We start from the raw sequence: 25,130 nt of genomic DNA on the forward strand, positions 1-25,130 counted from the left end.
GGTATGCATCAAATTAAAGTAACTTTAGGATAAGATACTGAATATCTAAAGCTCCCCCTTAAAAGATGCATTCTTCTTTAATTATTCTTATCTTTTGTTGAATTTCAGATTTTAATGATAAACGTGAATAAAACTGAAACTTTATGATATCAAGAATGTAGAGTGATCTAGAATTATTCAAAATTTATAGCAATCACTCTTTTTAATCTTTTAAGAACAAGTTATGCTTCCTCTTAATCTTTGAGAAAATGTACTGAAATATTAATCAGAAAATAATTCATTTGAAGCTCAAATTCTTTCAAAAGCATTTACATTTTCTTTCTTTTAAGAATCATTTGAGTGAGCTGAAATATTTCTAAACTTAAGATCATTCACTCTTTTAATAATATATATATATACATATATATTTTGATAGAAGTCTTTAATAATGTAAGAGAGGAAAAAAAAAACATATAGATGATCATTGAAGTATATATATTTATAGAACTCAATTTCTTAATCAAAGTTTTTCAACAATGTATATATGAAGCACAATAAATCTTTTCAATATTAAAATAAAATCACATATTTAAAAATATTTGTTTGCAATCAAGATCATCGAAAGACACATCATTCAGACCAATATTAGTACACTTTGAAGATAAGAAATAATATGTTTCAGATGCGTATCGGGGCAAGCAATCAAGGCATCAGAATTATTCTATTTTTCTTAAGCTGTAGTTTTATCTAGAAATTCATATTGAGTTTAAGCTTTTATACAAAATCAGATTCTGAATTTCATAAAGATTCTCAAGGAGGCTTTCAAAGTTGTAATTTGAGATATGTATCTTCACATTGTAGCTCATCTTAAATCATTACGATTGAAAACACATATTTCAAACATATAAGAGCATATTCAGAATATTTGTATTTATGTTGAGTTTTGGTATGAATTTGAACATTATATACCAAAGTTAAGCAAGTTGAAGGATAAAACAAAATCAATTCATTTTGCCTAAATAGAGATATCCTTCTCTTCTCCTTTTTACAAATTTATTCAACTTTCAGATTTTAAAGATGATTGTGAACGACAATTTTGAAATTTCTTTTCAATAATACCAAATAAAAATTTTATGTAGTATTTCAAACATTCAATCAAATTGTCCAAGCATGGAGCATTACAAAATATTGAGAACCCATAATTCAAGACATCATGCCATATGCAAAAAATATTATGTGTTAAGTCATGTATTAAAATATTAAGAGCAAGCATGTCAATGATCAAAATCAATTCTTTTCAAATAAACTCCTCCTATTTAAATATAATCTTGCACTGATTTCATCCTTAAAGTGTGTTTTCAAGTGATTAAAAATTTGACTTGATTCTTCTTATATACTTTCATTTTTACCTTCTTATGCTCTATACTCTATTTGCTCTCTATCCGGTGGAGTTGGAAGGGGCACGAGGTACTACCACTAGCCTCCCTCTTGTGCCGTCCCTAATATACCCTACACCGAATAGTTGGGTCAAATAGTGCCGGGTACTACCACTAGCCTCCCCATTGGCACCATCCCTATAATGAGCAATGTGGAAATGTTAAACTGTTCTCTTTAGCAACAAGATATTCACTCCAAACTCTCTCTATTTAAATATAATTAATAGGATTTTATCCCTTCCAAAAGAATGTTCACACAAGTCTCACAAATATGCTGAATATATTATGCTTGCGCTGCTTTTACTTAAGATTGGAGTATTTACTTAGCTTTTACTTCTTCTGAGCAATGTTCATTTTCTTTTTCTTTATCTCTCTCTCTTTTTGTCATTTTCAAGTAGTTACATGAAAGAGCAGAATAAAGAATTAATCTAATATGCTGCATATAAATATATATCATGCAAATAGCATTTTCATTATGCCCAATGATTCATAGCTTATCACAAGTTATTTTGAATTAGAAACTTGAGGCATAAACTTGTGTATTTCATGGTTATGCATTATACAGGCAAAAGTGAACTTCAATTTAATCATACCATGAAACAATTATCATTAGCATGAGAATGAAGCATGATATCAAGAAGATTAGCAATTAAATGTTTAATCATGCTACCATATAATTTCAGACTATTAATTTTGCTCAACTAACTCACAAGAGAAGGGTTTAGATTACCAATGCATTTAGCATTCTTCAAGCCAAATATCTTTTAAATTCTTTACATCCTTGGCTGAAGAAAATCTCTCTTTTTTTTTTGTTTGCAAGGGGATGTTTATTGTATCTTTCATCGAGGTGTCCTTCAAGTTGAAATTTCTTGCTCATAAGTCCTGTATCATTAGCTAAATCTTTTTCTTTTCTTGAAGGCAATTCATTAGGTTCTCTAGGATACAAAAACATTCATACAACATATTTCTTAACTAGATGACTCAACATGAGACATGATAATAATTGAATTTGAGTCACTTTACTCAAGAGATTGCCTAAATATAAGCAAGCACAAGTCACTTGAACTAAAGAGATAACTTCATTAAGTAAAATGGTTCAAGGACAAGCATGTGAGGCAATAGAAGAATTCATCAAGGTCAAATCAATTTTTTTTTTTTATTTTCAGAATTAATTTAGCTTAGATTCTATTTGCTTAAGATAATTATCAATAAGATATACAAGTTGAGTTTTAATCAAATTATCTTAAACAGTTGTTTCTATCAAAAATTTTGATTATGATTTAGTTTTCAACACTAATAATCATGTTTCAGGGAGTTGAGCAATCTTCTTTTAGAGCAATTAGGATTTTATTTTGACTTATGAGTGATAGTTTAAAAGAATTAATATTCATGCTTTAAAAGATTTTTACGATCAAGTTAAGCATGACATGTTACAATTAATCAGTAGAATTTGAGATAATTTTAGAGAAAGATATTAATCATGGATACAATGATTATGCTCAATGAAGTTTTAACATGAAGGCATGAAATCAGCATCAATCATTTATACTAGAGAGAAAATTTAGATTTTGAAAACTTGAAGGAGAAAGTTATACATATTCATTCATTGTTTTCTTATCATCATGCAAGCACTAGAAAATTTCATGCTAAGATCGTGTAGATAAGATTTGTCATACATACAAGGCATTTAATAAATATTCAATAGCCTAACTGAATTTATAAAGTTAAGCATATCAAGACATAAAATGACAATTTAAATTACATTCACAAATGATGAAATAAAATTTATTTATAAGTCACGTGCCATGGCACCCAATTAAGAGTTTCACATGAGCTTCAAGGGCTGCTTTGACACATTTGCAAGATAATCTCAGTTTTTCATTTTAGGTACCCAAGCTTGCTTGGGTCTTTGGAAGTTAGTGCATATGGTTCCTTTTGGAATCCAAATCTGTTTAATTGTAATAATTTTATCATTTGATTTGCTTGTATTGAAACAATAGGTAAAGTTTTTATGCCTATTCTTTTCATATTTGAAACAAGTTATCTTATTTGATGGTTTGCTTGGTGAATTAATTACCTTTTTATTTAGGGGTTTATTGTTAAGTAAGGAAGTCCAGTCAAGTTTTGATTTATCAAAATCAGCATGTTGGCTTTCAAACATTGTTTTTAATCTTTCTGAACTTACAGTGAATTTGTTAATAAAAGATTTCAGTTGGTTAACCTTTTTATTTAAGTTTTGATTTTCTTTAATTAAATTCTGATTTTTCTGAATTAATTCTTCTGAATTTAACCTTAAATGTTCATTCTCAAAATTTAATTTGTCTTTCATTTCAACGGTAGAATTTCTGTCTTCTGACATTTTCAGATTTAGCTTTTTATTCTTTAAACTAAGCTTCTTATTTTTTAAATTAGGCTTCTTGTATTCTAAGTATAAATCAGAAAAAGCATCATGAAGTTCATCAAATGTAAAATCAGATTGAGCTTCAGTATGTACTTGATTTTTGAATGAGAAATCACTTTGTGTTCGAGTACATACCTCATCTTCATGTGCTACAAAGCATAGATTTTCAGTTTCAGTTTGATACTCTTCTTCTTCGGAACTAGTTTCAAATCCACTAGAAACGTTAGTGCATTCATATTTAACTTCAAGCATATTCCATATTTCCTTAGCAGTTATGCAAAAAGATATGCTATTAAGTTCACTATCATCCAATGCACAATATAGAATATTCATGGCTTTTGCATTTTGCTGAGCCCTTTCTTTATCATGATTAGTGTTTGTATGTAGCCCATTGACTATGATACTCCATAAATCGTAGTCATGTGCTTGAATGAAAATGCGCATGCGTGCTTTCCAATATGTGTAGTTTATACCATCAAATAGTGGAGGTCTATCAATTAATTGTCCCTCACTCATAGAACATCCCACTTGGGTTGTCATGATCTTTAACTCTTGATTGTGAGATCAATGAGTACTATTAGAGCACCTCGCTCTGATACCACCGTTTTTCCACTTTATCAGCTGCAAGACACCCCTGCAATCAAGATCAAGAAAGAGCTTTAGGTACCCAAGCTATGTTGGGTCCTTTAGGGTTAGTACTTGATGTTCCTTTTGGAACCCACACTTTCTTGAATTTAATCTTTTGATTAATACTTAATTTGTTTTGACTGGACTTTCTATAGTTACATTCATATGCTTTATGTCCTAATTTGTTGCAGCAATGACAAGTAATATTTTCATTTTTAGCTTTTACAAAAATGTTCTTTAAGAATTTTTGTTTCCTATTTATTTTATATCCTAATCCAGCCTTATCATATACAGCTTTTTGACTATCAAGAATCATATTTAATTTGGTAGAGCTAAGTGTAAATTTATCTACCAAGGATTTATATTTTTCAGCATCTTCTTTTAACTTGATGTTTTCAGCAATTAGAGTCTTGGTTTCATTTGTAAGTTTCCTACTTAATGTTTCATAGTTATGAGACAGTTTTAACTTATCTTTGATAAGAGATTGATTTTCTTCTTTTAGAACTTTATTTTTAATGATAAGCTTCTTATGTTCTTCCATGAGTTCTAAGAATGCATTATGTAATTCGTCAACAGTAAAATCACATTCAAGTTCAGAATCTACCTCATCGTCATTGGCCATATGACACATTTGGGCCGTCTCTTGATGATCTTCCTCTTCCGAACTTGACTCCTCACTTTCACTCCATTCAGCCATGAAATTCTTCTTTTTCAGTTTTCTTGCCATCCATTTCAAATCTGGGCAATCTATCTTATAATGCCCGGCGGACCGTGCTCCACCCCGGTGAACTCATGCGGTTCCGACGTGCCCGGGTTTGTTACACTCATAGCAAATAGGAGTTTCTTTTTCTTTTTCTTTGTCCTTACCCTTTTTTTTGCTTGAGCTACCTTTGAGGAAGGGTTTCTTTTTATAAAATCTATTCTTACCTCTCATAAATTTTCTGAATTTTCTTCCAAGCACAGCCATCCCTTCTTCATCAAATTCATCATCATTATCTGAATCTTCTGATTCAGTTTGTTGTTTAGAGGTGGTAGTCTTTAGGGCAATGGGCTTTCTTCTCTTGACCTCTTCTTCCGAATTTTCCCTCATTGTCAACTCATGGGTCATGAGTGATCCTAGAAGTTCCTCTAATTGCAGTGTGTTGAGGTCCTTAGCTTCCTGAATTGCGGTTACCTTGGCCTCCCAAATTCTTGGTAGAGACCTGAGAATTTTTCGCACCAATTCAGAGTTAGTGTAAGACTTTCCTAAACTTTTAAGCCCATTTATAATTTGAGTAAAACGAGTAAACATATTAGTTATGGACTCAGTAGACTCCATTTTAAACAATTCATACTTGTGTACTAATATGTTTATTTTTGACTCCTTGACTTGATTGGTCCCTTCATGAGTGACCTCAAGTTTGTCCCAAATTTCTTTAGCAGAGATGCAAGTAGATATTCTATTAAATTCATTTATATCTAAAGAGCAATAAAGTACATTTATAGCTTTTGCATTTAATTGTGCCAATCTTATATCACTTTCATTCCAATCCATTTCTGGTTTGGGTATGATAGTGCCCTCTATATTAAGTGTGGGTGTGTGAGGCCCTCTAGTAATGATGTACTATAATTCATAATCTAAAGCTTGAATGAATATCTAAGCTTGATGGCTATTAAGCTGGATATGGAGAGAGCTTACGACAGGATCAGATGGAGATTTCTTCAGCAGGTACTCGAGGCGTACGGCTTCCACAGACAGTGGATCGGTTGGATCATGGGGTGTGTCCGGGGGCCAAGGTTTTCTATCTTGGTCAACGGCACCCCTTCCCCTTTCTTCGAGTCCACCATGGGGCTGCGCCAGGGATGCCCTCTATCGCCTTATTTGTTTATTCTCTGTGCTGACATTTTGTCTCGTGATTTGCAGAGGGTGTGTGCCCGTAGAGAGCTCGAGGCCTATGTCCCTGCCCCGGGGGCTAGTCCTCTTTCCCACTTACTTTTCGCTGATGATTGCCTTCTTTTGGCCAGGGCGCGGGTTTCTGATGCACGGGTCCTTCGGAGGGTAGTGGCGGACTATTGCGCGGCGTCAGGTCAGAGAGTTAACTTCCACAAGTCAGCAGTCCACTTCAGCCCGAGCACGGAGAGCAGGGTCAGACAGGAGATCCGAGGGATTCTACAGATACCTCAGCAGGAGGAGACATTGACTTACCTGGGAGTTCCTATCACAAGCCGCAGACTGCGGGTGGCAGAGTGCTCCTACCTAGTGCAGCGGGTGGAGAGCAGGTTGGAGGGATGGAGAGCGGCCTCCCTATCTATGATGGGGAGACTGACCTTGATCAGATCAGTGTTGGGGTCCATGCCAGTATACCTCATGGCCAACACCGTGGTTCCGAAGATGACCTTGCTGAGGGTCGAGCGACTGCTGTGGTGTTTTCTGTGGGGGTCATACGGCGGAGGCCACGGGGTGCACTTGGTGGCCTGGGAGCATGTCTGCCGGCCTACCAGTGAGGGCGGCCTCGGGGTGGAGTCCCTACTGGAGCAGCGCGAGCTTTTCATTGCTCGGCATGCAGCCCGGTTCTTGTTACAGCCACACGGGCTGTGGAGTCAAGTGATGGCGGCCAGATATGGCCGTGGGGGCTCAGAGGTGGCACGGAGAGCGCGACGAGTTTCCTTCATGTGGCGGGAGATTGGGAGGTATCTGCCGACGGTGTTAGCAAATACCAGGTGGCTGATTGGCGATGGGCGGAGTATTGATGTGACTGCGGACCCATGGGTGGATACTGTTCCACTGAGGTGCTGGCCGACCATGATCGATGCTGAGGCAGCGGAGGGGTTGCGGGTCTCCGATCTTCTTGCCCCAGGAGAGTCTGCATGGGATGACGCTAGGCTATGTCAGCTGTTTGGAGGATGTCTAGCCGAGAGGATCCGGTCCCTCCCAGTGCCAGGCTGCGAGGGGCCTGATGTCAGGGTTTGGGGCACCTCTTGCCGGTCCAGTGTCAGTCTGGGAGACCTTGCCGATGTTATCCTGCAGGAGCATGAGCCGGGGCAGGACTATGCTTGGATCTGGAGGTCTGGGCTTCACCCGAGGGCGGCACTATTCTTATGGAAGGTGGCATGGGACCGCCTTCCGACGAGAGCAGTGCTGAGCAGGCGAGGTTGGGGGATCCCTGCGGAGTGCGGGACATGTAGTGTTGAGGAGTCGACCGACCACGTGCTCTTCCAGTGTACGTGGGCGAGGTCGGCATGGCTGTGGGCAGGGTTCCCGCAGGAGGTTTGGTGTGGGAGGCCTCAGTTTGTACAGATGATGCAGCAGTGGCTGGCCCGGCCTCGGACATGTCAGGAGGCTATTCGAGCGACCTGCACAGCACATCAGATCTGGCTGGCGAGGAACGCCCGCACCTTCGGTGAGCGCAGGGTATCACCGAGGTTCGCTGCGGAGTTCGCGCGAGTCCAGGCATTGGAGATCAGACCTTCTTCAGATAGACCTCTGATAGCTCGGGACACCTGGGGTTCCGTCTCTGCTCCGGCAGCTCCTCAGCAGGTGTTTTTCACCTGGGAACCCCCACCCCCGAGCTTCCTCAAGGTCAATTTCGACGGATCGGTCATGGATGGAGGCGCGCGAGGAGGTGCGGGTTTTGTGATACGGGATCCGCACTCCAGAGTGGTGGCAGCAGGAGGCTGTCAGCTTTTCGGTACATCGGTTCCCGGGGCAGAGCTACGAGCCGCCTGGGCGGGTCTTCGATATGCGAGGCAGGTACTGCAGGCTGGCGCGATTGTCTTGGAGGGCGACTCAGCCACAGTTATCAGTTGGATCCAGGAGGAGCTGAGGGGTGGGGGCTCAGACCATCCCTTGGTTCGGGATATAGGGACGATGTGTGGGGTTGGGGTGGCTATCCAGGCCAAACATGTATTCAGAGAAGCCAATGGGGCAGCCGACTGGGTGGCTGTCTTCGCGGCTCATCATTCAGGGTACACCTTTTGGGTGGGGGAGGGGGAGCTGCCACTGGCTCTCCGTGAGTTAGTCTTTTTTGACTTTATTGGGTGTATTCGTACACGTACGGTATGAAAACCCATTTTTAGCAAAAAAAAAAAAAAAAAAAAAAAAAAAAGAAAAAAACAATAACATGGTTAGGCGGAAAAAAAAAAAACAAAAATCTGTGGCTTCGGTAAGATATTCCGCAGCGGTCCTTGGTTTCTCTCATTCTCACGTGTATCGGAAATGCGATGGTATCCGTCGGCTTAAAACGACCCTCCGTGCTCCGGTGTTCCTTAATGCGATTGGAGCGGGTTCCACTTCTAGGCCTGGTGGTCGTCTTTTTTTCTTTTTTTGGTTTGAGCGGTAGCCTGCGTCTTCTTACTAATTCTCCTCCGACTCTCCCTTCCTTCCTCCCTTCCCGGCCGCGGGAACCCTAGACTGGAATGATCGCGGCGAACTCCGCTGGCCCTAGGAACACTTCCTCCGCCGCCGCGGCGTCGGCGAAGGCGATGCTGCCCCCCGTGGATACCCCACCGGCGGAGGATATCGTGGACTCCCGAGTTCACACCTTCTGCGCGATCCTCTCCCGCGTGTCCCTGGGCGAGGTGGAGGCCGTCCTCACGGCCTCCGGCATCGCCCCCCTCCCCGAGCTCGTGGAGGCCGTCCTCCGCCGTTCCTACTCCAACGCCGGCGCCGCCATCAAGTTCTTCCGGTGGTCCGGCCTCTCCCTCCGCCACTCTTCCTACGCTTGGAACCTCATGGTCGACATCCTTGGCAAGAACGGCCTTTTCGACGCCATGTGGGACGCCATCCGCTCCATGAAGCAGGAGGGCGCCCTCTCCCTCGCCACCTTCGCGTCCGCCTTCTCCGCCTATTGCTCCGCAGGCCGCATCAAGGAGGCCGTCATGACCTTCGATGTCATGGACCGCTATGCCGTCCCCCCCGACATCGTTGCCGTCAATTCCGTCATCTCCGCCATCTGCCGCCAAGACGGCCGCACCGCCGACGCCGCCGACTTCCTCGACCGCGTCAAGTCTCGCATAGCCCCCGACGCCGACTCCTTCGCCATCCTCCTCGAGGGCTGGGAGAAGGAGGGCAACGTCGCCCGCGCCAAGAGCACTTTCGGCGAGATGGTCGTCCGCGTCGGCTGGAACACCGGTAACATGTCGGCCTACGACGCATTCCTCGCCACCCTCGTCCGCGGCGCACAGGCCGAGGAGGCCGTCAAGTTCCTCAAGGTCATGAAGGCCAAAAACTGCCTCCCCAGCCTCAAGTTTTTCGCCAACGCCCTTGACATCCTCATCAAACAGAATAACCACGCCAGCGCCCTCGCCCTCTGGGACATCATGGTCGGTGACAGCGGCCTTGTTCCCAACCTCTCCATGTACAACGCCATGATCGCCCTCCTCGCTAACAATGGCGACATCAACTCCGCCTACCGGTTGCTTGACGATATGCCCTTCCTTGGTGTCTTCCCCGATTCTCTCACCTACAACACTATCTTTGAGTCTTTGATCAGGAATAAGATGGCCCATGAGGCCGAGAGGTTCCTCGCCGAGATGAGGAAGAACGAGCAGCTGCCGTCGCTGACCAACTGCGCTGCCGCCATCAAGATGTTCTTTGACAAGTACGACCCGTCTGCTGCAATCGAGGTGTGGAACTGCATGGTGGAGGAATGCATGCAACTGGACGAGGAGTGTGCCGATGAGCTGCTCGTCGGGCTAAGGGACTTGGGCAGGTTGAGTGAGGTGAGAAGGCATGCTGAGGATATGATTGACAGGGGGATTGTGCTGCGCTCGTCCACAATGGAGGGACTGAAGAGTGCCTTCTACAAGGCAGGAAAGGAGGATGCCTATGATCGCATTTCAAGGAGGATGAAGCAGCAGTAGGGCTGTGACAGTTGAATCGAAGCATGGTGGATGGTCGGTATGTCTGCTTCTCTGCTTTTGGATTTTATGTTAATATTGTATTAAGATGTTATAGATATGAACGCAATTGGGGATGCAAGAAGAACAACTTTCTTTATGGATCCAACATATGCTTGTATTGCAATCCCTATTTTAATTGAAATGAACCTATATACAGTTCATTTTTGAATGAGCCTCAAACTTCTTGTCATTGCACCTGCTCTTTATCAGGTTCAATTATGCAGCCAGACATATGAGCAATGGGGGCAATAAGTACTTGGCTGTTATTTATCAATCTTTCCGTTCTTAGGAAGCATCAAGAGTCTGTATTCATAGTCCTTGATGCTTCTTAATAAGTTTAATATGGAGATGATTTCAGTTTGCAGATTCCCTATTCTTCATGATTATTTTGACAAATGCTGTACTGGATATTTATTTATGCTCTTCATAGATGTTTTATGGTGTTTTAATTACTTCCTTATGCTGTTTCTCTCTGCACCCCCTTAAAGGAGGGAATTAAGGTCCTGCTAAGTTGTAGGGGGTACATGAGTCTAATATGAGCATGTTCAATGAGCTTGATCTTAGCTCATTTAATTTCGAGCCACCTCAAGCTCAGCTCGCCTCAGCTCAATTATTTATTTTCTGGATTTTTGCCTTAATTCCTCCATGTCTTCATCTCTCACCTTTCTTCTCTCTAGTCTTGCAACCAGATGTTGGCTTTGAAGCTCTTCCAAGTGGAGGACCAGCTGAAGTAGCAAGGTTGTAGCGGAAGGAGGATGCCAAGGTTTTAGATACTGGTGGGATGGTGGGGCGTCCCACCATCTTGAATGTGGGGCACTGTCCTGAGTGTTGAGAAAGAACATCCACCATCTGAATATCGAGATGCCGGCCATCCCATTTCATGGAAATTCTATGGGAAAACCGGGCATCCCCCTTCCCACGGTCTTTAAAACCTTGGACGATGGCAAGTTGAATGTCTAGATGATGGAAATCTTATCAAGCCACTAAATTGGTGGCACCTTGATACATACATTATTCTGATTTCCTAATTTAGGTTTAGTTGTGGTAGAAGTTCAGTTATAGGGAGAGTCTAAATCCATTTTGGATTGGCCATCATATGTTTCTTATTTCATTTCTCCTTTTCTAGTAAGTTGAAGAGTCATGGATTGCCAAACTATTTCATGAGTACTGTTTTTCCATTTTGCATTCCTTATTCTTGTAGGATGAGTAATTATGAATATATAAATATGCAATGATGGTATAGGACACATGCTTTGTGCATGTGAGAAGTTCCCTATTCCATCCAGCACAAGAGGATTGGTGTAAATCTTGCAATTGGTGCAGTACATGTGGTTATTTGAATGCTAAGTGGGAAGCTGGCAGTATGTGGGCTTCTATAACTCCTTATGTGCACTAACTTGCACCCCAAATCATTTCCCATAAATGTGTAGTTCCCTAGGGGCTGTCTATATAAGTAATCAATTTAATGAAATCAGCTTAAAAGTTTTTGTAGGTTTTTGTCCCCTTGAAGTATTGGAATATCCCTTCTTCAACATTTTTTCCCTTTTTTCTTTTTTACTGGTAGAGATATAGGATGCTACCACTCTACCATATTGAGTGTTTGTTGTCCTTGGGGCTTCGATCCAATATAGAGAGAACAAAGATGCAATTGAAGTTAGGGCCTAGAGGCAAAAGAGATATGTTGAAATTCTTGGTGAGAGTGTGGATATTTGGGTAGAAGATTTAGGTTGAAGGTGGTAGAGTGAAGGGATATAGATGCTGCCGCAGTTATCATTGTTGGAGAGATATAGGGAGAAGAATGGGACAGTTAGAGATTCATTTGGCTGTCCAATTGATCATATCCATTAAATATCAAATGTTGTAGGTGTTAGTTCGACATCTAGTTAGGCATTTGTTTTACTCATAGGCAGATTGGAAATTGAAAACGTAAGGCATTGAGGTCAATGTTTCACTATTTTCTTTTTTTTTCTTTTTTTGTTAAAAGGTATGTTTGTGACATTTTTTGAAATGGAAATCCTTTCTATCAAAAGGTATGGGGAAAGTCGAGGGGTATCTTGTGATGGAAAAAAGCTTGCCATTGCCAAATTTTGATTTAAAGTTGCCATTAGTAACCATTCCATCAAGTGTTTTAAATGGTGGTTTCATTATGCAGGTGGTCAGGGGACCACATAGCACATATGCAGTATGCGGATTGCATATGCGGGTGCGTATGTGATACTATGCTTTAGCTATCTAAAAATAAGTATAATATATTAAATGCAATAATGACAATAATGGTAGTAATTGTTTGGATGGAGAAACAACAATATCAATAACAATGATTACTATTAATTAGTGCTTATTGCTTAGTACTTAATACCTTATAGTAATAATTATAACATAATTATTAATATCTAGATCAGGCTCGGTGGAAACCTACATCAAACCTAACTGTTAACTTGAACTCGCTTTCCCTGCATGGGGCCACACAAGAGTAGCTGTAAATTTTGGCTCTAGAATGCTAAGCGAGCTCCCATATGCAATAGAACAATACTAAGTAGGCCATATATGTGGCAACATAATGTTATGTGGACCACCTTTTTGGTCTATATGCAGTCTAACTGCATGTATGCAATGTGGTGTGGTTAAGGGACTGCATATGCAGTAGTATGCACCACATTCTAAAACACTGGTTCCATCATTCGCAGTTGCCTCCAAGGTCCATAGGACATCACTTTTATAGGTGCACTCTCACAAGTTCTTGAGAACTTAATATTATAGTTGGTAATGCAAGATAACCTTTTCGTAGCCTGTTTACTCAATTTGGCCCCACATTGGGGAGGAGTGGGTAAATTCTTGTCTCTCCTTTCTCCTTTGGTTGGATACTTGTTCCAGTCCAGGAATTTAGAACTTGATTATCTTTTCTCTTGCCTTAGGGGCAGTTAGTAAACATTTTGTTCAGCATATTAAAGGTTTTTTTACAGGAACTCGCTGTTTGATAAATATAAGTGATAGAGAGTCAATATTTTGGCCATCCTAGCAATGCTAGCTCTGTCTATAATTCATTGGAAGTTTACATGCATACAATATTGCCTAGAGTTAAATGCCCATCTAAATCTACGGTTGCTTCGCCTCTTTGATGCTTGTAATTTTGCATATGAACTTATGATGTATGTAATGCATAAGGGGGAGAATGGCTTTATCTAGAGACATTGGCTTTTTGCTTGGGAGTCTTTACAGTATGTGTTTGGATGTCCTTAGGCACTATATGTTCGTTTATATTAGCCTTAATGTTGAAGAGACAAACTTCTTAAGAAGTAGAAGGCTGATATGATTGGCTGTTTTTTTAAAGCAATAGGCCATGGGCATTTGCTGATGCATTCAGTGGTTAAATCTAAGAGAAAGGAGTAAAGGTGAAGGAGGGGTTGCCTTGAAGAACACCTTGACCTGCCTCAAAATGATTTTAGGGAGAGCTATTAACTAGAGTGGAAATGCTGGTGTAACAGTGATAATTTAAAGACTGTGTTGCACTGTTTTGTGAGGAGAAAATGTTTTTAAGTCATTGGCTGATGCTGGAAATTTGTGCTGTGGTTATATCAAAACTTCACAAATGTTTCTGTATCTCTATCCTTTGGCAGGCGTTATAGTTGACTTAGTTTGGTCAGCATTAATTTCTTTCTTTCTCAATATGAGGGGCCTACTTGCTAGTTTGGGCCTTGGGTTGCTCCTTTTGAGCTTTTGGGTGCATTTCTTAGTGCTGATTGGACATGTTTTCATTTAGTTTGATTCTAGTTTCACTTATGATGTGGGGAATGCCAATACCTACTTGTTCCATACTTGTTATATGTTGAATTAGGTGGTCTAACAAGTATAAAGTAATGGAATCATGGAAACACCGGACTTGAAGAGGAATACATGGTCAAGACTTAAGAGTAAATGGAGTTTAAGAGATTCAAGGGTTATAAATGCTTCACTTAAATCGTAGGCCAATGTGTCTTCATATTGGCCAACCCATCTTTCTTTCCTTTTCTTCTCCTTTTCTTGGCATGCCCATCTCTTCTATGGGCTATCCCTCTCTCTCTCTCCCCCCCCTCTATCTCTCCTCCCCCTTCTCTCTCTCTCTCTCTCTCTCTCTCTCTCTTCTCTCGTGCGTGCACTTCATTTAGTACCTATTTTGTTCTCTTTTTGTTTCTCTCACACATTTCCCACATCTCTTTCTTGCTTCTGTATTTTGGGCTTGTATTTTCTTAGGAAGCCTTAAAGCCTAAAGTCTCAAGGGCTGAAAAATGGCCCCATTTGCTAAGGTCTTTATTATGTGAGGCATTCCCCTTTTTTCTCCTTTCATCTTTTTGTTACTCTTTGGTTTTTGGTGACTGGATCCGTAGGTTGAGGCATTCAAATGATTGGTTCATTCTTTTGAAGGCATGGAATTTCACATTTGTTGCCTCCCTAGTAGCATATTCATCACATGACGAGTTTATTTCATTATATTTCTTTCTCATCTTTGGTTGATCCGTGCTGTCATCTCTTTTCATAATCTTTAATTGACCAATCATCCAACTCTCTTTTTTCAACTTGCATTTTCATTTTATGTTTCTTCATAAGTCTTCATAATATCGTGATACTTATGGTGTAACCAAGGATGTTTTATGATAGTTTCTTGACTTCCCTTAAAATATTTATATTACCTTGTTTTAGTGCTTTACTATTCAATTTTATTTAGATTTCTGCATGGTGATTATCATTTATTACTCTTTTTTTGAACATGATTTTTTTTTTATTGATGTGATCTTTCAAGTTAAATTGATAAGATTCCATATAAGATGCTGGATTTGACATAAATATAAGATAAACTATTAGATGAGCGTTGTTATCTTGCTGAACTGAAATTAAGAATTTTATTGCTATAGGTTTCTCAAAATTTGACATGCAAAGCTGTGAAAGCCGTAGGTTGTATCTATAGGTGCCTTTGTAATATCAGTTTGTTAAACAAGTTTTCGAGAGGGTGAGCCTTGACACAATAATAATGTTGTTCAATTATGCCCTAGAGGTCATGGGTTTGAAACATAGAAATAGCCTCTCCCCACGTGGGGGTAAGGCTATATATATATTAGCCTCCGCAGACCCTACAATGGCGGGAGCCTCATGTACTAGGCCACCCTTTTTTTAAACAAATTTTCGTGGCATCAATTGTTTATTGCTTAGTTATTGCACATCTTATGCTGCATGTGTTTTAAAATCTAGTTTTATGATTAGATTGACTTGAACTTCGTATCTAAACATACTTTAAAATTTGAGATTTTTAGCAGATTTCTCAAGCACTAGGGTAGTAAATGGGCAAAGCAAAACTTGTTACTTGACCCATTCAACCTGGTCAAATTCAAATAATCCCAATTTTTCAGACATACATGTTGGGCCTAGGACTAAAAGTTGGACTATATGAAAAAAATTGCTCTATTGGGTTGTTATTTTTCTTCCTAACTTGATTTGGTCTGGCATGTATCAGCTTAGCTTGACTTGGTTTCAAGGTTTGAAATCTTGTGGTGCTCCCCATACCTACTCATTATTCCCTAAACTGGTCAATACAATGCTTAATATAGGGTCAAGGTGGTACAATTTGATCAATACTTCAAATCTTGATGATATACCCATGAAAAATTCCTTATCCACCGTCTTTTTGTCCTCTCCCCTTTTTATCATTTAGCATCCTAATCATGCCCTCTTTTTTCCTCCAATATGGGCACCACTCTAGTCAGCTTATGTTTCCTCATATTAGATTATTTTCTCATATTCCTCCCGTTTTGTTGCCACTCTTTGCTTACATCCCATCTGGTTGGCGTTCCCTCTTCTTCCCTTCCATATGGGAGTGATATCCTTGCCTCCATTTCTGGTCCCCATCTTCTCATCTTCTTGTCTTCTTTCCTTTCCCTTCCGTTTTCTCCACTATGTATTGCCTTCTTCCCTTTGACCTCCTCTTCCCCTTTTTAGATCTCCTTATCCTCTTCCCCCTTAGCTGTGACCTCATTTCCCCTTCCCCTCCTATCCCATCTTCGATTTCATGGGGACCTAGAGGTAGACCTTGTTTGACCTTGACTCACATGGACCCGAGCATATGGATCAACTTTAGGTCATGCTGGAATCACCCACTGTAGTTGGCTTGGTGGTTTTAATTAGACCTTCTTGTCATGTGGGCTGGGTTGTGTTTGGGCTTGGCTCAACCCAAGGTATCCATCATTTTGTCAGGCTCGAGCCTGACACAACCCAGCCTTCAAGCCTACTTCCTAGGCTGGAGCCTGCTACTTATTAGGCTTCATGCTTCCAGGTCGGACTTTGGAATCAAAACAAAAACCCCACTTCCTCTTCCCCATCCACATCAAGATGTCTCCTTTAAAAATCAGAAGTACCTTAACGGAGATTGTGGGGATTTTGTGGGTCTAGTCCTTGTTAATGATGGCATAGTCAGCGAGTACAATGATGTCGCGCTGCACTACATGGCGCTGCTTAGGATCTCGTTGGAGGATAAGATGGCCAGGATAGATCTCACATGCCATGGGGGCTTCGTGTACGCGTACCACAACAAGGACCTGGCAGTGGCAAGGATGCCGGCGGATTCATGCTTAAAGAAAACAAACAAGAAAAGATGGGATTAGGGTAAGGGTTAGATTAGGGATGTAATATTTAAAACTCTAAGGGTACTTAAGGGGTACCATATTTATATAATTATATAATATATTTATTAAATTAAATAATCGGGCGCAGGTTGGGTCGATGCAAACCTGAGCCCAACCCGTTTAAAGGATGAGCTCAAATTTGTCGCTCGGTTCGCCTGCCGAGCTGAAAAATCAGATCCAGACCCGTCCAAAATGCGCCGAATATTTGATCTTTGCTTATGTCCAATTCGACCTTACTTTATTAGAAAATGGTTAAATTGAAGTTCAAATTTAAGGCTTGGTTTTGAATGAGTTAGGTTTGGGTCATTTTAAACTTGTTCTGGCCCATTTGCAGCTGTAACCATGGTCATTTGCAGCTCCACACCATATATATATATATATATATATATTATATTTGGTGAGAAAAATATAAATTATTTTATTACGAATGCAAGTCTTTGGTGTATAAGATTCTCAACAAATAATATATTGTACTCCAGCGTGATGCTTGATCTATTGTTGAATTTATTTATTTATTTTTCACTTTGTTGGTATTTTCTTTAAGTATTTCTTATATATAATTATGTTTTGACCACTTTTAAAGAGGGCCTAGATCTAAGTCTTTGCATTTATAGAGTAAGATGCTTGATAACCCTAACATGATGTTTGGTTTATTCTTTAACATTTCTTGAGTTTTTACTGTACTTTCCTGATTATATTTTAAATTGTTCTTTACACTTTAACTTAGTTTCAGATTGAAACTGAAGTAGGAACAAGAACTGTTGAAAAGTTTTGCTTTTGCTTCAGAGGGTTTATGAACCCTTTAGGTTGCTGCTGAATCTCAATGACTAGGAACTAGAGTCTTCCTATTTTTGTTGTTTTCCTTCCTTCTTTTTTAAAAATTGACCTCTGTCAAATCATTAAAGCTCTTCCTATCTGAGAAAAATGCCAATTATATTGAAGTTAAATATTGCATCATCTTCAATTTCTTTGGTGGCAAAAAGATATAATTTTGATTATAGTAAAGATGCATGTTTTTCAAATAGCTCGTTTCTACACTGAATTTTACGAATATGGTATCACCATAATATGCTGCAAGCTATGATCATATGTACTGCCTCACACTTTAATATTTCAAATAGAATACTAGGATGATTTGTAAGAATGCTGTGTGTTTTTCTCCTTATTTCATCATTGCTCGGCGGCCATGTTTTTTTCTAGAGGCCCAACTTAACAAATTCACTTGCAATATGGTTAGTAGTGCACATGTTATTGATCACTGAAGTGCAATGTCCTATATAACAAATGGCAATGGTAAAATGTCATCTCACTTCCAATCTACACTTAATTTGTTTCCTTTGTCTGGTTCTCTCTAAAAGCCTTCTTGTTTATTAGCATGTTCAACCTCTTGCTGTCATGTTTATCCTCTTGCTGTCATGGTCATCCTCTTGCTGTCATGAATACTAGCTTTCTTGTAGGATCTCTAGCTACACTTTCCTTCCTGCCCACATTCTAGAACATTCCAACTATTAGCTCTTCTTCTTCTGTTCCATCTCACTTAGGTTACTCGTAAGTAGGTTGCACGACTGTCTTTGTAGTTTAGATTGAGAAAATAATGTCAGTAGAAGACACTTGTGAATAGCAGGGCATTGCTCATATTCCCGTTTGCCTGCAGTCTTACGTGTTAAGAGTATTTAACCAATAAACTAAAACCATGATCACTATCCACTACATTTTAGGGTCCTTCATTATACTTAACATCCAAAACTTGATTTTTTACACCCATCCCCTATTTACTAACATAGTATTTTGTTTTTTACATGTCATTGCCATTATTTGCATAATATAAACTTTATGAACTTCTAATCAATATTGTTTGATAGTTATCCATAAATGAATGCCCAACCCGTTCCAAGCTGCAACCTCTCTTCATCTACCTCTTTCGCCATGCTTTCTCTACCTTACTCAACGTATGGGTTGCTTTCAATTTGCTTCTGCTGGAGCAGACTACACCCACCTGACAAATGATGAATGAACTTTTCAGTAGTAACAAAATGATCTAACAATATATTGGGACCAATCTTGCTGTAAAAACCTGCCATCTTAATCTGCATCTATTGCAGCCAAAATATGCTGAATCGGCCCGTACCGAACCGGTACTGGCGCCGATCGGTCAGGTTTGGCCGCAAAAAACGTATAAGGCCGAGCCGGATGGAATCAGACCAGGACTCGGTACAATGGTCTAGGCTGGTTTGCCAAGGTGATGGGCCTAAGACGGCCTAGGGCATCATGGACTAGGGGAGAGTCCTAACTCCTAACATTTGGCCTTTTTGCACCAAATGGCTGCCTTAGGACTTGAAGCCATGCTACTCAAGTTTTCAATTTGTGATAAATTTATATGGATGTATAATGGTGTTAAGTTGCAACAGATTTTAAGTGTTTTTTAGACGCTACAAGTGTTCTAGTAAACTCAAATGTATAGTAAATATTTTAAATATTCATACTAAGCCCTATATCCATACCTTATTGATACATCCTTATGGTGATCACATTGCATGCTTTTGGAGTCAACACAAAACCTATACCATGTGTCCGTTAGGGGGTGTATCGAGCCCTTATATATTTATACCAATACAGTAATAGGTTAGTGTCGTATGCCGTCTACCCCCTGATATTATTTGGTAATTAACCCCTATCAGTATGCGTCAGTTGTAATAGTGCATATCAAAGCGATATTCATCTTGATTGGTGCACAATATAGAGATAATTGCAACCTATTGCCAATAACTTGCCAGCCCTATGCATATGCGAATACAGTGAGATATAGATGGGCACTTTAACCCTTACTTTCTACATCAAATAATTCAATTATGTGAACTCCAATAGTTGCTTTGCAACAAGTCTACATCCTCTTCCATGTTCTCTATTGTTCTATCCATTTCTAGGTAATATTTATCAGCAAAACTAGCCTTTTCTTATCAAAAAATTATATTGCTCTGGTTCCATGTCAGGAATGGGATTCTATAAAGCATTCTTGTCCTTGTCATCTACCTTATACATTTTTAAGTCTATTTCAAGTTTCAAATTTGCTTTCAGCTAAAAGAGAACCATTAAGTAGCTTAGTAACCCCTCCATTATTCATGTTTCAGGATAAAGATGATAGGATAATCGGCGAAGGTTGTGAGATGAGAAGCATGCATCAATTACAGTTTGATGCTGTTGGTGCTGTTGCTTTATTCACTAGAAGTTGAATCTCTCGAATTAGGAAAGCATCATAGGCTTTTCTTTTCTTCTAAATGGAACTCCATAGTAGTTTCTTTCATTGTTAGGTTATTCTACTTTCAGGAATCTTCACAAGTTTCAAATATTCAATGTTTCAATACTATGTTACTTCTTTGGATAATTACTTATGCATGAGTTTGGTTATACTTGATGAAGGATTGTTTTAAATGTTTTGATAGATTTCAAAACTTTCCTTCTAAATGGATCAATACACAAATATAATATTCAACTATAAGAATGCGGAGAAATAAACTTGTTTTGTACTTTAAAGCTTTTGTAAGCAGCTAGAAACCCTTCAAAACATCTGCTGCAATTTTATGTAAGATTGGAAGGAGTGGTTTAGTGAAAATTTTTCATAACTCATATTGAAGAAGATGCTTTTCTGCAGACATGCTAAAGTTGTGGATTATTGTGTTCTTGATATTATTTCTCCATAAAGTGTTTTTGCTAATACATTCTCATTTTCTCTTGTTTGGATTTGCTACTGTATGATCTTGGTTTTGAAGGTAAGATGGTTCATGCTTCACTAAATGCATCTAACTTGAATGTTTAGGGACCTAGAAAGGATATATGGCTTGTCATTCCCCAACCTTGCTGAGTTCTGGCATTAACTTGTTCAAACCTATTCCTTCTATTTCCTTGTATGGACAGCACCTTTATACCCACCATTATTCTTTCCATATAGCATCATATGTTCCCACTTTTCCAATTTGATTTTTCGCCTAGTTCTCAATCTGCTAGAGTAAATCATAGTAATATACAGAAGAGCATAAGGAGTTCCAACAATGATATTCTACAGGCCATGAAGATCTTGATCTTCTCATTTCTCAAGGGAATAGTTGCGGTACTTCACATCCCATCTCAAATATGTTTGTTGCCAAATTGTAGTTTGGCACTTCATATTCTTCTGTCTCGATTTCCAGAACCTTTTTGAAATATTCTCATAGACTATTTGGTTGCTTGCTATTTGATAAGAGCCAAATGCTCTTCACTTGAGTAACACATGGGACTTGGTATCTTCATGAAAATGGAAGCAGCTAGAAAATGGAGGTGGGTATCCACTATTGAATACTTTCTAGATGGTTCTGTTGGAAGATTGAAAGCTATATTGGCATTAGAGTCTTGGGCACAAACATATGGTGTGTCGACTACTTTAAAACTTTTCTGCCCAAAAATATTGTGTAGACTACTTTAAGACCATGATATTTTGTGTGGGCCTGATCAGGGCTGACAACAGATCAGATATCAGCATATCCATATTTATATTTGTTTTTAGCTTACGAATATAAAATAGACAGGGATATTAATTGGATACTGAAATTTATATTTTGTTTTAAGCGAGAATATAAATCAGATTATTTGCAGTACAGATATAAATGTGGATATAAATCAATAGTTGAACTTTATGAATTTTCAAATTAAATATATCACTTTATGGAAGGTAAATTGAGTTAAAGACGTGTTAATATTGTTACTTGGTTTCCTTCAAAATTTATGAGAGCTATAAATAGATTGCAAAAATAACTGGATATTCAGATATGTGTTGGATAGTTGTCTATCCATATACGTGTTTTTTTTTTCATGGATATGGATACGGATACAAATATAGTTGGATGCTGAAATTTGTATCCATATGTGGGATAGATTCAGATCGAGAAACAAATTCGAATTGATATTATCTAGTCAATTTTCACCCCTAGCCAGTACTGGTCCATGTCAGGCATCACATACTATGCCTTGCTAGTACTGGCACTTGCATGGGCGAACATGACATCTGTTTAATATTCTTAATATTTTTTAAATTAAGAAAGGGACTTTAAAGTCTTTTCCTTAATTCTTTGTTGAAACAGTGTATGAGGAAAGTGCCAGCATGGCAAGGCAACTGCTGTGCTTGCTGTTGGCTGGCATATCTTGTGCCACCAGCACCTAAATCCTCTTTTAAGACATTTTCTCTACTCTACAACTTTAAGTCACCTTTGCTTTGGTTGAATGTTTTTTTCTTAGATGGAGACTTCCTGAAGTTTTATGAAGCAACCTTTGCACTTCATCTTTCAAGTGAAAGAAAATTTCCGAGGCAAAGAAATCTACTTATGGACTTGAAAACAAATATTCAATGCATAATTTGAAAAAAAATCATAAATAGTAATGAATGCAAGTTTACAATAAGCCACGCAAACCATTATATGGCGTAATGCTAACGACATGTTATGGTCATTGTGGATGATATGATAGTGTTGGCAAAGCTCCAGAACTAAAATCATTTCTGTGAAGTATTTTTAGGGCAGAAGAAGCACTACACCAAGGAATCAACAATACGAAAACTTTGTTATATATTTCCCTTTTCCTTATTGGTATCGGGTTTGGAAACTGACTATCTTTGCTAGCAATCATGTAGCAGAGTCGAAGGAAAGAATTAATATACAAGCAACAAATGTTTAAAAACTCAGTCTCTGTTTCGGTTGGCTTGACAGGCTTGCCAAGTGTTGGTTCTTGGCAATTTTTGGTGGCTCTAGTATTTTTCAGCTTGAATTTCAGAGTTTCAGCTAGGAAAAATGGAAAACAGAAATGAGAGAAAAATGATAACACAAATAATGTATGTCGTATAATTTTAGAGCATGTTATATTTGTTTCAAAACTTTGTTTTTTTTTTTCTGATTTTGGTATTTCCCAATTGATAGTCTGAGACTATGAAAATGAAATCTAGTAAGAAGTAGTGAAGATATTAAAATATAATATTGTATCGCATTAAAGGTGAAGATGATGAAAGATGTTGGCTCAGTGAATTCTTGGTAAAGGTGAGGGAGAGTATATAGGTACATTGATGTCAGACATATTATGATTTGTTTTGAAATTGGTAAGTGATTAGATACCTACAGGAAGAGAATAAAAGGAATGGTGCATGAATCTGGAATACTTGGATTTGTGAGTTGTTGGACCTCATTTATGATTTAGCCTATATTTGATTCAAGTTCCTAGGTGATTCAACCTTGTTCTAGTTGATATTCATCCCGTACTGATGGTAAGCATGATAACATGATGTGGTCTCTCTCAGGGTCTGCTGCAAGATGATATACCAACTTTGTCTCGCTTATCTATAATGAAGGCTTGTCTTATCCAAATAAAATTATATGATTTTTTGACAAGAAAACCATCAAACCGTAATGCTTAATATCCTTGCAGAAAATCTTTTATTTTATCCTTTTTACATTCTAAATTGATATAGTTATTCTGCAAAAAAATTGTTCTATTTGTTGAAAGATTCAGCACTTTTAAGTATCCATCACTGTTTATCAGATTGGTTTTGTTTAGGGAGACCATATCTTCAACATGCATAAACAGCTCCATTTTTCAGAGTAGATGATTTATGGTTTTATGGGGCTTTCTTTGTTCCTTTTTGGTGGGATATGGGGCTGGAATTGGTGGTGAACAATGTTTGATTATCAAGACAAGGAAATTTAGTTAAAACCTGATCTTGGCCAACTGATTTGCAGTCTTCATTTGTGTCTGCTGTTTGTCTGGCTTGACAGAATCACTCCGTTTTCAGTCGGCGAATCACACTGCTTGCACCGGACTCGAATTTGCAGCTGCAACTGTACAACAGGTTTCACTATAATTTGCATAAGTTTTGTATGCCCGAGAATTTAGAAGGAAAAAAGGAATATGTAGGCAAACAGAACAGTGATTAAAGAAGACTCAATAGAAACTTCCTTTTATGCTTGTTGTGGTTTGCATTAATGGTGCAGCTATCCAGTTTAGTGTTAAGCGTGTCTTCGGCTATTCAGGGGCCGCTTATCCAAGGCATTTGAACTAACATGGATTAGAGAAACGCCAGTTGATTTCCTTTTTTCCTGTTATGTACTATTGGCATTTGGCAATTCTGACTCAGTTGTATGATCCATTGTTCTCTTTTATGAAATAAAAAAGCTTTAGGATCTGGTCTGGAAGAGGAAGGAAACTGTATTTGCCGTTAGCGTTCTTCTTTGTAGATGGAGGATATCGATCATGTGCTCAACAAGAAGATTCAGTTTCCACGCATTGTTGAAGTCCGACATTTATTACTACTGTCGACAACTGGAGTTTCTCTCTGTACCAGAAGTCCCACATCCTGCAAAGGGTATTGCTGAATTTTCTGCTTCATGAATCTGTTACAATCTTATAGGAATAATATGATTATTTGGACAGAATAAAGTGTTATCTCTTAACCATTTTTTCTCCTTTCTCCTTGTTTGCAAGTAGGCGATCAAGTTAGTTGGCTCTTGTATTGGTTGCAAGGGCTCTATTAGCTCGTCAGGTTGCAGTTTATGAAATGTGCAATGAAAAAAAGACCAGTTATCGTTATGCGAGGAGCACACGTCTGCAAAAATGTGTCGTACCATATTAACAGACATGAGAATTTTAGCACCAGAGAAGAGGAGTAACAAAGGATGCAAAATTCTGGATGCGGTTCTTTTCAGCAATACAATTAATTCTTTTTTGCCTTTTTTAAGGTTAGGCTGTGCGATTTCTTTATGAGAATTGAGGGGATCCCGATTTGTCTTTCAGGACCTTGACCCATTCCATCCAGATCTTGTATCAGTAGAACTGCAGATAGCTGAAGATCACTTTAGTTTTGACGTCGGCATGATTGTGTTGACATCCTCTGCTCTATCAGGCAAGTCGGTCCTGCAATCGTTTCTTATATATATATATATATATATCGACAAAACGTGTCGCATTTCAAAAAATAAACAAAACCAATCCAAATCCTTTTTCTGTCGTTATACTGTTGATTTCTCGCCGGGACTCCCTTGATAGGTTCATTTTTCCGACCTTGATTAAATTAAACTAGTCGATACAACCAAATCCTAAGCGAGTTTTGTTGCAATTTCTTATGGTTGGACGCGTGGCGTCGCAGGT

The 25,130-nt window shown here is 39.0% G+C and overlaps 1 protein-coding gene across 3 annotated transcripts; it reads left to right on the forward strand.

The window, feature by feature from the left end:
- Positions 1-8,619: 8,619 nt before the first annotated feature.
- LOC103718762 (pentatricopeptide repeat-containing protein At5g15010, mitochondrial-like) lies at positions 8,620-24,297 on the forward strand. 3 transcript variants are annotated; one of them, XM_008807714.6, is made up of 2 exons: positions 8,620-10,321; positions 20,102-20,385. In XM_008807714.6, exon 1 carries the CDS (start codon positions 8,839-8,841, stop codon positions 10,282-10,284), a length of 1,446 nt encoding a protein of 481 aa, XP_008805936.3. In that variant the 5' UTR covers positions 8,620-8,838; the 3' UTR covers positions 10,285-10,321; positions 20,102-20,385. The 3 variants fall into 3 exon arrangements, with proteins under 3 accessions (XP_008805936.3, XP_089785505.1, XP_088573442.2); XM_089929379.1 differs by lacking the exon at positions 20,102-20,385 and adding an exon at positions 23,762-24,168 and having other exon boundaries at positions 8,691-10,321; XM_088717316.2 differs by lacking the exon at positions 20,102-20,385 and adding an exon at positions 24,159-24,297 and having other exon boundaries at positions 8,707-10,321.
- Positions 24,298-25,130: the final 833 nt, after the last annotated feature.

Source organism: Phoenix dactylifera, chromosome 3 (assembly GCF_051530095.1).
Source record: "Phoenix dactylifera cultivar Ajwa chromosome 3, Ajwa_hap1_PhDact_Kaust_v1.1, whole genome shotgun sequence".
Classification (NCBI taxonomy): domain Eukaryota; kingdom Viridiplantae; phylum Streptophyta; class Magnoliopsida; order Arecales; family Arecaceae; genus Phoenix; species Phoenix dactylifera.